Source organism: Zophobas morio, unplaced genomic scaffold, assembly GCF_036711695.1.
Source record: "Zophobas morio isolate AGI-343-1 ecotype UQ-CSIRO unplaced genomic scaffold, CSIRO_AGI_Zmor_V1 ptg000026l, whole genome shotgun sequence".
NCBI classification, from domain to species: Eukaryota; Metazoa; Arthropoda; class Insecta; order Coleoptera; family Tenebrionidae; genus Zophobas; species Zophobas morio.
Window position 1 is genome coordinate 8,148,362 of NW_026972131.1, and position 13,683 is coordinate 8,162,044.

Genomic DNA, 13,683 nt, shown 5'->3' on the forward strand with positions numbered 1-13,683 from the left:
TGAGGACACGAAAAAGATTTCTGACTGAATTAATTACTGGTAAAAATCAATTTGCTTAATGTTAAACACAAATATTTAACTTATTATTGAGAACAGTAAACTACAGATTTAAAGATTATTTAGAATGGAGAGTTTTGTCTTGAGTTTAAAACTACCGAACTCTTGAAATTAAGTTAATGTTAAATTTTCAAATAAATGAACTTTATTTTATATTATTAGGACGATAAAAGTTTTAAGTTGACGAGTGAATGGGATATAATACAGAGGATTATTTTAGTTACAAAAAAAAACGTACAACAAAAAATTGTCACCAAAGTGAGGCTAAAAGAGAAACAGGAAAATAATAATAATGTATCAAACTAAAATATTTTAATTTTAATTCAAACCCCGTTTGTATCTTGAAATTAAATTGTTTTTCTTTTATAAAGTGCTGTAATTACGGAAAGAATCAGGAACAATAGACAGACTTCGGCGCTTGATGTTTGATACAAAAAGCTTTTGATCAAACCCCACAAAGAAGGTGACTTTCAACGTGATAGCGGCATACAGTCGTGGGTACGATGTACGTTTAGAAAAACTTTTGAGCATCGAATAACCTCTTGACATTCTTCCTTGTCGTCGTAAATTCATGTTGAAAATAATTTGAAGAGAATGGATATTTGATCCATGATACCGATTAATCTAAAATTTTACGTACACTTTAAGATTCAGGGCATACACAATATTTGTTTTAAGTTTTACTAAAAAAATGACATTTAATTAAAGGTTACAGTAACAGGATTTGACATTTAGGTATTCATCCTCTATTCAGACCTCATCTCAATAAATGAAATAAAGCTATGTCGTAAAATATACTAGGTACGTGCTTACAAATAGTTTTTCATATATACAGGTGTTCAAAAAATGCCGCATCAACTCAACGGTACATTGTTAAGTTCACAAGTCTAAGTTCGAGAAAAATCATAAAAAAATCCTACTTCAATTTGACGCTCACTTATAAAAACAAATAGTATATTACATTATTAGGTTCTAAAGTGTATCTTTTTTTGACGAGCAATGATTTCTATTGCGAGGCGGAGCGAAGCGTAGCCGAGCGAAAGCAATTATTGCGAGGCAAAAAAAGACACTTTAGAACCGAATAATATATACTATTTTTTCTCCAACCGCAATCACGAAACTATTTCGTTTTTGCTTTTGAACAATTAAAATTAACCAAAAATTCGTTGGAAAATAAAGTAGCCTATTTCGATGTAGTCATGGAAAATTTTCAAACATTAAAAGTAAAAGTAACACTTTAGCTCCTAAGATAAAAAATGACTTGTTTGTTTCTAGGATCCCGTCTTTTATTATCTCAGTAAAGAAAACGTTAACCTTAGAGATCCCTGACAGTCAAAAAACGTCATGCTTTTATGACGGTTGGAGAAAAATGTAGATTTAGATAGATGGATCAAAAAACGTGAAAAATTATCCACTGTTGTCAGATGCATCCTAAACAATTTTTAAGATTCTTGTTACATTATAAAATGAAGAATACGATAAATTAAGACAAGATACCTAGAAAATTATTTTGAATAATGAAAATCTCATCGATTTCAGGTACCAAACACAAAATAGTGCATTAAAATATCGTGAAATTTCGAAAAGATTAAAGTTTCAAGGGCTCTTATTCTACGTTTGGACAGAAGAATTTTTTTTATTACTTATTCTTTGTTCCACAAACAGTCCTGAATACCCTGTAGCAGTAGATCAGTCCCTTGGTACCGAAATGTTAGAATCCGCGAGATGTTTCATGACCTCTAGAGTACGAAAAAATAGGTCTCTTCCATCTGTCTGTCCGTCTGTTTGTTCATATGTCTGTCTGTCTGTCTGCATCCCGGTTTTTTGCGACGAGATTCCGGAGACGGTCTGGAATCTCGCCGATAACGTGTGGTGGCGGCGTACTTGGGTGCCAAGCTTTGGGTCGACTAGTATCGCTGATATCAGAAACACGTCTGGTCGACCAAGCTTATGCGGCGACTTTCACGCCGCCGGGGGTGGCGCCTTCGCTCGAACGCCAGCTCCCTCTCCGGGGAAGGCAACGCCGGGGTGCTCTAAAGCCGGAGACACGGACTTTAAAAATGATGGATACGGTATTTTGTGAATTATCAGCTTATTATATTGTGAAAATTTATAGCTTTGACCGACCAACTTCAATCGTTTCGAAAATTACCCCAAAATTGAAACATTATCGAGTAAACGAGTCACGGAAGGCGATAAATTAAAACTGAAGAAAATATCCATTTTCTTTCGTGTTCACTAAGACAACACGTTGTCACTAATATTTATCAATAATAAATTATAAATTCGCGAAAAGAGCCCTACTTTTAAGCCTAACCGGAGCTCCGATGTTGCTGCCATCAGATCGAAATCTAAACTGAACATAAAGGGCCGAAAAATGTGACCTTTGCTCAGGTAGCTCACGTGACGGTGAGGTGATCGTACGTCACAGTGAGATTGCAAAAATTATTTTTCATATTTTGACCGCGAAATTGCATATTTTCGGGGTTAGTTTAACAATGTTTAAACAAAGTGATTTGTTTTAATAACTTCGTGTTTTTAGGAAAACGGCTTTAAGTTTAATTAACATATATTAATACTTACCATATTTAAACGTTATAAATAATATTAATGATGTTTAAATATTATTTAACTGTATCGCGAAAATGTATAGCTTTGACCAACCAACCTCAATTCTTTGGAAAATTTCCCCAAAATTTAAACTTTGTCGAGTAAACGAATCACGGAACCTGATAAATTAAAACTGAAGTCGTGCTTACCCTGTTTTCGGTCCTTTTCGGAAAAATATCAATTTTTTCTCGAGTTCACAACACTAAGACGACATATTTTCCCTAATGTTTATTAATAATAAATTAGAAATTCACGAAAGCGCTCTACTTTTACGCCAAAAGGACGCGACGATCTTGCCGCTATCAAACAGAAATTAATACTGAACACAAAGGATCGAAAAACGTGAACTTTGGACAGGTAGCTCACGTGATTGTGACGTCATCGTACATCACGATGAGATTGCAAAAAATATTTTTCATATTTTGGCCGGGAAATTAGACATTTTCAGGGTTAACTTAACAATATTTAAACGAATTGATTTGTCTTTAATACAATAGTTTTTAGTAAAACGGTTTTCAGTTTAATTATCACATATTATTGCTTACCATATGTGAACATTATAAATAATATTAATTATGTCTAAATTTTATTTAATTATTTTCTTCAAAATTTAAACATTGTCGAGTAAACGAATCAAGGAACCTGATAAATTAAAACTGAAGTCTTACTTACCCAGTTTTTGGTCCTTTTCGGAAAAATATCTGTTTTTGTTCGTGTTCACAGTACTAATACAACACATTTTCACTAATATTTATTAATAATAAATTAGAAATTCGAGAAAAGAAGTCTACATTTAAGCCTAAACGCTGATCTTGCCGCCATCAAACCGAAATCAAAACTAAACACAGAGGACCGAAAAATGTGACCTTTGCTCAGGTAGCTCACGTGACAATGACGTCATCGTACGTGAGGATGAGATTGCAAAAACTATTTTTCATACTTTGTCCGAGAAATTGCAGATTTTCCGGGTTAATTTAACAATATTTAAACAAATTGATTTATTTTTAATAACTTCGTGTTTTTACTAAAACGGTTTCCGGTTTAATTATCACATATTAATATTTATCATAATTAAACATTATAAATAATATTAAATACGTTTAAATATTATTTAATTATATCGTGAAAATTTATAGCGTTGACCGCCAACTTCAATCGTTTTGAAAATTTCCCCAAAATTTAAACATTGTCGAGTGAACGAATCACAGAAACCAAAGAAAATGAAACTGAAATCGTACTCACAGTTCTCCGGACTTTTCGGAAAATTATTTCGTTCGTGTCCACAGCACTAACGCAACACATTTTCACTGATATTTGTTAACAATAAATTAGAAATTCGCGAACACGTGCCACTTTTAAGCCAAAACGGAGCTCCGATGTTGCTGCCACCTGACCGAAATCTAAACTGAACACAGAGGAGCAGAAAATGAAGACGAAAATAACTGGTGCAAATGGTGGTGAATATTGAAATTCTACAAAATCGTTATATTTCATATTGTAAATTGTGGAGATGCGGGGGAAGTTCTGTCGAAACAACTTTACACCATTTTTTTAAGAAAAAATTAATGACTTCGCCCCGTACACGTATTCAATCTATATAAACTGACAACACAGAGTTAAAACTCCATCCTTGCATCCCTGGGTCGACGCACTCTTTTTATTCTTTTTTCATACGACATTGATCTACGAGTCGAACAGTAACAATTAATTTTAAAAATCCTGAGACCAAAATGTTAAATCTTTCTTTCAGATATTTGTCCATATTTTAATTCACATTTAGTATTGAGCACCTACTTACATGAAACTAATTGCATTTTCATTTCTCAAAATAATTTTGGAAGTATCATGTCTTGGTCACTAGTTTTCTTCGTTTCATAATGTTACAAAAAAACTTAACAATTGTTCAAGATAAATCTGACAACCGTGTGTAATTGTTCACCTTTCTTATTCCATTTATCTAAATTGATTGTTTTGCTTTCGTAACTGAGCGTCAAAATTGACTATTTTAATTTGATGTGTGTACCTAAGTAGTGTCCTGCTGGACAAATTAACACTAAATAAATGAAAGCAATCAAAAATTTAAGTAAAAATTCCAGTCAGTTCAATTAATCTGTGAATAATTTAACAAAATAGCTGAAGTTTCTGTTATAAATAATATGGATCTCTTTAAAGTCGTAGTATATAATGTTTACGGAGCATTTTTTTTTTGTTTTTGTTTTTTGTGATCTACATCCACTGTTCAAGTGTTTCCAACAACTGATCTAACTAAAACTAACCTGTTGGGAATAAAGTATTATTAAACCCACCATAATATAATATGGAAATGGCAATGAATGTTGATTAATCTTTGAAAAGTAAAGTGAGGAGAATTATATATGACGGCAATAAATTTTAAGTGAACGTAACAAAGAAGTTACAACCCTTATAAGTGTTACAACGAGTGCAATTATCGTTAATACGGTCTTGGATATAATGTGTGCAGTTAAATATCATTTCAATTGTGAATATAACTATGCTCAGGGGAATTACTGGTAATAACCAACAGAGTATACACTTATGCTTTCATGCGTCATTGTAAAGTTCTTTTACTTCATCATGAGTTTTTTTACAGCCTACAATATACGATCGTTCACTAATTCACATAAACGCCGTTCATCAGATTCTCATTATTAAAATCACTATTAACGAATTTATCGTTTGTTTATTATAAACTAATTCAGTGTTAGTATATGGACCAGTTTACCGGGGTCAGTTCTAACTTCAGATTTTATTGTGTTGGAATTAGGGAAGTGTTTGGGTACAAGTTTTGCTAACGTGTATCTTTGTTATATCCTTTGAAGCCAAGGGTAATTCTCTTTTCTATTCTGGTCATAACTTCATTTTCATAATAATATCTATTTATGCTGGTGGAATATAGACGGCTCATTTATATGTACACAATGAATCAAGTAATGGTAAATTAAAGTTAGTTCCATTTGTTTCAATGGAGAAAAGAGCTCAATCTGGTCTATTTTAATGAACTAATTTTAGCTGTAACGACATGTTGTATGAATAAAGTAATTATTACGCTAATTTACTTGATTATAACTACACTTTATCTTTCTAATAAGAATGCTGTGGTGAACGAAGTTAATGGAGATAATTTCACACATACAAATTTATAAGAACATCTAATCAAGCAGAGCGATAAATCAACAATTATTTACAGAAAATTAATTGTAATTGATCCATACGTCAAGTTTCGTGTATTTCATTAATTAAAATTTTGACTTTACGAGTCTGCACATAATTTTACAATTTTTAGAAGAATTTTATTGTATGAAAAAGAATTTGTGTAGATCCGCATAAAATAAGGTAAATTTAACAATTACATTTTTTGTTCTTGATATTTATTTTTTGCTGTTCTATATTTAAATTTCTTGAGCTACAGTAAGATTAACAAGCAAAATAAAATAATTCAAGTTATTTTAAAACTGTGCATTATGGTTTGGAAGGTAGAATAAAATAAAAAGTTGATTACTCTGTTAAGCTTATTAATCTATTACATTTGTACGGTGTTTTTCCAACAAATATTTCGAATATTAACAACACTCTTCACATTTTTGCCTTAGTAAAATGAAAATTTTCTTCACTTCTGTAATGATTCAGTGTTATTTAGAATTAAAAAAAAAATACCTAATTTAATTTAACGAGAAAACAACTCGTTCTTGTTCTACATAATTAGGAAAACAATGACAGTGAGATGTCGCTTGTAAAATAAAATACGAGACGCGTAATGTTTTTCTCAGGTGTCTGGAGTTTTATTTAACCAAGGGTAACTTGTTTGTAGGGATGCTTAGCAAGAGACAAAACACATCAAAAGCTTTATTTAACTCCGTTAAAAATAAAAGATATTACGGAAGCACATGCAATATCCCACCTCAGTAAAGTTTTATTTAACCACTGTTTGAACAATCTCATAAACTTCACAGACGAGATTAAAAAAAAGTTTTTAACATTTAAACTGATTACGCAGACACTTGATTAAATGTCATTCAATTAGATATCAGGTCGTCAACTTCAAAAGTCATCAAGTTAATAAGGAAATTATTGTAATGCGGTCTATTGGGTTGGAGACTACTTTCATGTTTTCGCGAGGTTTCATGACCCATAGACTAAAAAAACTAGGTCTCCCTTTTCCGTCTGCCTGTTTGCCAGCCTATCTTTTGTCTATCGTTTGTGTGCCTTTTTTTTTCTTAACATATGTAGTCATATTTTCACAACAAGAAAGTTAAAACATGGTTAAAATGGTACATTTGTGCAAGGAAATATGGATTTTGCAATTATGGGGTGGAGCCTAAAAAATCGATATTTTCTTATAAAAGTTTTTCATTTTAAACATGTTTTAAGTTTGATGTTGTCAAGAGAAGTCTGCACATATTAAAACAAAAAGGCAAAATATAAACCCCGCCCACCCACCCCATCTCAATTGTGATGATTTTTTTTCTTAGAAACTCAAAACACGTTTAAAATGGTAAATTTTTGTAAGGACACGTCGGATTTTACAATTAGGCTCTGCCCCTAGGTCTGCCAACTAATAAAAACTTTATTACTATTTAGATCAGAGCAGGTATGGATGGAGTTTAATCTTTGGCTTTAATTTTTTCTTAATATACATAGTATTCTTTGAATAAAACGATACTCAAAAACATGTTTTACATGGTAATTTCTTATAAAGAAATAATACCAACTTTGCAATTAAATTCCTCTCCTTTGGGTCTTGGCGATAAAAAAAAATCAACACAATTAAGATAGGGCGGGGGGGCGGGTCTTATATTTAGCCTTGTTTTTTTTTAACTATATTTAATGTAATCTTCTTTTTATAATAAGAAACTTAGAGCATGTTCAAAATGGTAAATTTTTGTAAAGAAATACGAATTTTGCAATTAAGCTCCGCCCCCCGGTTCACGACGAGTAAAAAAAATCATCACAACTGCGATAGGGCGGGTGGGCGGGGCGTATATTTAGCCTTTTGTTTTTTTTTAAATATATGTAATCTTCTTTTCATAACAAGATTCAAAATGGTAAATTTTTGTAGAGAAATATGAATTTTGCAATTAAGATGCGCCCCCCCGGTTCACGACGAATAGAAAAAATAATCACAACTGGGATAGGGCGGGTGGGCGGTGTTTATATTTTACCTTTTTTTTCTTAATATATCGAAAGTTATTTCGACCAGAAACTTAAAACATGTCTAAAATGGTAAAAATGCTTAATCTTTGTCTTTTTTTACTCCAAACGTGGTTTTCTGTCAAGAACACGATTACTTAACATGTTTTACCTAACAATTTTTTTTATAAAAAATTAGCATTTTGTAATTAAACTTCGCCTCCCGACTCATGACGAATAAAAAAAAATCATCACAATTGAGACGGGGTGGGGGGCGGGGTTTATATTTTGCTCCTTTTATCATACGTTGCCTTCTTTTCACACCAAGCAACTTAAAACATGTTCAAAATGTAAAATTTTGGTAGGGAAATCTGTATTTTGCAATTACGCTCCGCCCCTCGGTGTAATAACGAATGGAAAATTCATCACAACTGAGATCGGGACGGGTGGGCTGTACTTAATCTTTTTTTTTCTTAATATGTATAGATTTCTTTGAACAATACGATAGTTAAACTTGTTTTCAGTTTCTTGTTGGAAAAATGTTTTCAATTTCTTGTTGGAAAAAAAAGACTTCGTATATTAAGAACAAATGGACAAAATATAAGCCCCGCCCACCCACCCCCTCTCAATTGTGATGATTTTTTTATTTATCGTGAGCCGAGGGGCGAAGCTTAGTTGCAAAATCCTCGTTTCTCTACCAGGAATTACCATGAAAAATATGTTTTCAAAGGCTAAAATTTTATAGAGGAATATGGATTTTGCAATTTAACTCCGCCCCTCAGTCTAATTACGAATGAAAAACTCATCAGAATTAAGATCCGGTTGGGTGGAGCTTAATCTTTGGCTTTTTTTTACTCAAAACGTGTAGTTTTCTTTAAAGAACACGTTTACTTAAGAACATGTTTTACATAGATTGTCTTATAAAAAATAAGCACTTTGCAATTAAGCTTTGACTCCCGAATCGCACGACGAATAAAAAAATCATCACAACTGAGATAGGGTGGGTGGGCGGGGTTTATATTTTGCTCTTTTTATCATACGTTGCCTTTTTTTCACAACAAGAAACTTAAAACAAGTACAAAATGTAAAATTTTTGTAGGGAAATATATATTTTGCAATTACGCTCCGCCCCTCGGTCTAACAACCATTAGAAATTTCATCACAATTGTGATCGGGACGAGTAGGCCGTCGTTAATCTTTTTTTTTCTTAATATATAGTTTTCTTTAAACAAAATACGATAGTTAAATTTGTTTTCAGTTTCTTGTTGGGAAAAGATGACTTCGTATATTAAGAACAAATGGACAAAATACAAGCCCCACCCACCCGCCCCCTCTCAATTGTGACGATTTTTTTATTCATTGTGAGCCGAGGGGCGAAACTTAGTTGCAAAATTCTCATTTCTCCACAAGGAATTACCCTGTGAAATATGTTTTGAAAGGGTAAAATTTTGTAGAGGAATATGGCTTTTGCAATTAAACTCCGCCCCTCAGTCTACTTAGGAATGAAAAACTCATTAGAATTAAGATCCGGCTGGCTGGGGCTTAATCTTTCGCTTTTCTTTTTACTCAAAACGTATAATTTTCTTTAAAGAATACGATTACTTAAGAAGAACATGTTTTACATAGCATTTTCTTATAAAAAAAAATAAGCATTTTGCAATGAAGCTTTGCCTACCGACTCACACGACGAATAAAAAATAAATCATCACAAATGAGATAGGGTGGGTGGGCGGGGTTTATATTTTACTTTTTTTATCATACGTTGCCTTCTTTTCACAACAAGAAACTTAAAACAAGTACAAAATGTAAAATTTTTGTAGGGAAATATGTATTTTGCAATTATGCTCCGCCCCTCGGTCTAACAACCAATGGAAAATTCATCACAATTGTGATCGGGACGGGTGGGCCGTGGTTAATCTTTTGTCTAATTATCCCCACCAACAATTCGATGACGTTTTTTTTTTTTTAGTTAACACCATTTAAATTTTATAACCTACATCTTATAATCCTGATTTATGAATCCGCCTTAATTTTTTACCCTCGACATCAAAATAATTTTCGTAAAAAATCTAGACTGTATAACAATCTTTTATGGGCGATGGTGAAAGCGACGATTAAAGATTACGACTTCGGACTTGCAATATGAACATGATTCGTGTCTACATGTCTGCATTAGTTTATCTACAGAGTTTCTCATAAGTAAAATGTGGCAAAATCAAATTTTACAAATTTTCGAAGAAACAAGATTCGCTAGACTGTGCTTTAGGGGAGAGGGAAGTTCTGTCGAAATAAGCTTCAACCAATTTTTCAGTCTGTTAAACTTTTCGAAGGCGAATGTATTTTTTTTAGCATATTGATATAACAAGATTCAAAAAACACTTTTTCTGTGGGTGTAACTATTCTTTTTAGATTTGCATCTAAAGCAGCAATCTGTCTAATTTATAAAAAAATAAAAACGAAATCATTCTGTTCAGAGTAGAAATTGTTTGTCAATATCCAAAAATATACTTTTAGTTTTGTATTAACAAAAACACTCTGGGGTTAAAAAAATACATATAAATGTTCCACGTAATACGCTTCCGTCCCATCATACTGATTTTACCTGTATTAAGCTCCAATAAGCAAATTAGTTCAAGCGTACTAATAAATTTCCAAGAATTTATCGATACAGGAACTAAATTTACCTTTGAGCTCACTTGATCCCTTTTAACGCTTATTACCAAGTTAAGTAACGTAAATTTAGCCCTTACTACGAAATCTAGAGAATTTATCGATAGGCTCGTCCAACAACAAGCACCACACGTGACGTATAATAATCGAGAATATGATTACCACTCGACCCTAGACTGACAGATTTGTTTGTATGCATTGTCCCTAGAGATCCTCCTTAACGAGAGTCCTTGAGATCCCTTCTTTTATCCCATACACAATAACAAAGCAGTTTTACAACTCACTAGACATGACGTTAAATAATGACACAAGCAAGGTTTGCAAAAAAATTGCGACGAAAGCAATCATTTATTGTCTTTTTTGTTCATAGGTACTGGCTGGACAAAACATCGGCGCTGAAAGTGGACCAGAGAGTACAAAGAGGACTGTTCTTGTTCGCTTGTACAAATTCTTGCATGAATCCGGTGGTTTATGGAGTTTTTAATATCCGGGCGCGAAGAACAGGGAGAAAGGTGAGCCCCAGAACGAGTACAATAACTGTTAAAACTTCTTGTCTTCCAACATCTGCAAATGACACACGTTTAGCGCCACTTGAAATTTCATTAAAAAATCTTGAGTAGTGGTAATATGATATTAAAGTGTACGTTATCGTAGAGTGTAAAATGTTATTTTATTACTGTTTCTTTTACATTTTTGTTGAGCTTTTGTTTGTTGCTTTTGTGTTTTGATAAATATATAATTTTAACCAATTTTGTGTTTTTTTATTCTGTTTAATATTTTGAGTAGTATTAAGAAAAATATGCAGTGGTTCACATATAAGCAAACCCATTTTTTCTGTAAAAAAAAACTTGTACTATCCCTAAAGAATACTGTTAAAAATTGGACTAAAATGCTACATTTTTCAAAATAAGCTTGAAAATCTTGTTTATTTTCAAATGTCATATAAATGGCACTTGTTAGACTGGTTAACCAGGGTTTAATAAGTCTCATTTCTATGACAGGGTATTTGAGCAGCGTCCTACTTATATTCGGTCAGAATATAAACAGAATGCGTTTTTGTGAAAATCATCGTGGTTTCAGCGATAATGACCATGGTTAAGTCAATGCTAAATAGTTTTTACTTCCTGAGATTAAGCCAATTAATCGAGTCCATTGGACGAATGATTACTTTGTTAACGAAGCAAGGATATTAAGCGTTTGAAAATAAAATATTGTATTTCATTCGGAGTGACTTCATCTGACTGAAATAGATTTAATTTGCCTCGCTATCACTCGGCCTTTAATCGTCCATACTCCGTCACATAAAATATCACTTAAATTCCTAATATAATAAATTTCTATTTTTGATCGCATTAATGTAGACAGGATTGGAAGATGGAGCTCCACCTTAAGTTTAAGTCACAACTTTACGAATGATTGACAACTTTGAAATGTTTAAATTATAAGTAGGCTTCGGATCTTAGGTTTTTTGCTTTTTTATATCTACTTCAGGCAGTCCAGCGAATCTATATATTTATCCGAATTTAAAAAATTCTGTTTATTTAATGCCCATTTATTACTACCTAAAATGCCTAATTTACCGTTAGAGACCTAAAGTGTTAATTAAACGATCTAATTGTAAATTTTAAAAGGCTTAAAATAGGATTCCACGACCAACGAAGCGAACGTGCTTGCACAATAAAGATTTTCCGTCAATTCATTGTTTTGGCTGGCAGATTGTTTAAAAATGGGTTGTAAACAACGCCCTTGAGTTTAGTGGTACGGGTTGGTGTCCCCAACTGACAACGCTGGCATGCATTTCATTTAGATTATAGCCGGAAGGAGGTGAATCTCTGAAAAAGCATTTTATTTTAGAAGTTTATTGTTAGTGATAGTGAGTGTCTTTGCGTGTTAGTGAGTGTGCTGGAGCCGGTTTTTATTTTTGTGCATACAGTAAAGAATCCTCAAAATGCCTAAGGTAAAATCATCTATGAAAGATAAAATCAAATTATGGTTAGGGAATAATTTGGACACTAATTTTCAATTTCCTCCTTCAACCAAAGACAGTGAGTTATTCTGCAAAGTGTGTGGAAAAGTTGTAAGTAAACATTTAAAATACTGAAGCTTGAATTATGTTCACATTTTTGTTTCCTAGTTTAAGTGTGAAAAAAAATCACACTTAAATGCACATAAAAAGAACGAGAATAAATCCAGTACACAGACTTTATTAAACATTAGTTCCGACAATGATTTTACGCAATGTTGCACCGATTTATGTAGGGCATTTACCGCAGCAAATATTCCATGGAATAAGGTTAGTTGTCCTGAGTTTAAAAATTTTATGCATAAATATACAGGAAGGCATTGACCCTCAGAAAGCACTGTGAGAAAAAAATATTTACCAAAAGATTACGATATGGTGAGCACTAGAATTTTTATTTAAAAACTTTTAACATAAATTTTTTAATTTACAGGTAATTAAACAAATTAGAAATTCTATTGGCAATAATAATATATGGATTAATTAATATATTTTATTAATCGTTGAAAAACCAGTAAAGTTGCGCCGGAATTATTTTGTTTATAATCGCTGTGTAATTAGTCGTGTAAATTTGAGTTACAATAAAAAATAAATTGTTGAGTTTTACCCACGCCAATTTTAATAACCGATCATCGTAACACTGGTGTCGGAAGTGAGATTTGAGATTAATAACTGGTTTAACGACGACTTCCGGGCAGATTGGAAAAGAATTCGGAAGAATTTATGCCTATCGAGACTTAATTCTAAAGGGAAGTGGAAGCAAACAGGAATGTAACAGACGAAATTAAAGAACAAATTAAAGTTATGGAAAATATTGTCGGACGAAATGTGGCATCAATGGAGCATCAGTTAAAGAGTGAGTTAGAAAAATCAGTGGAATGTATAGAAGATAGGATGAAGAACAAAATGAAGAAATTCGAAAAGATAATGAGAAATGCAACAACAACCAGTCCATGCAATGTGATGATGTCTCACAGAACAATTCAGCCACCCACTTATGATGGTCAGACACCTTGGTCATCATACAAGAAGCAGTTCGAAACAGCAGCGACGACAAATCTCTGGGAAGAAGAACAAAAAGTTACAGCTTTGGTGATAGCTTTGCGAAGCGCTGAGATAGTACTCCAAACTTTTCCTGAAGAAGATAGAGACAGATATAGTGCCCTAAGTGCTGCTCT

The 13,683-nt window shown here is 32.7% G+C and overlaps 1 protein-coding gene across 1 annotated transcript in view; it reads left to right on the forward strand.

Moving 5' to 3' along the window:
• LOC135136558 (adipokinetic hormone/corazonin-related peptide receptor variant I-like) overlaps window positions 1-11,234 on the forward strand; it is a 161,473-nt gene extending 150,239 nt beyond the window's left edge. Inside the window, exon 7 of the mRNA XM_064065909.1 lies at window positions 10,856-11,234. Within this exon, the coding sequence (XP_063921979.1) occupies window positions 10,856-11,105 (250 nt within the window). The 3' untranslated portion in view covers window positions 11,106-11,234. The remainder of the gene's footprint in view (window positions 1-10,855) is intronic.
• Window positions 11,235-13,683: the final 2,449 nt, after the last annotated feature.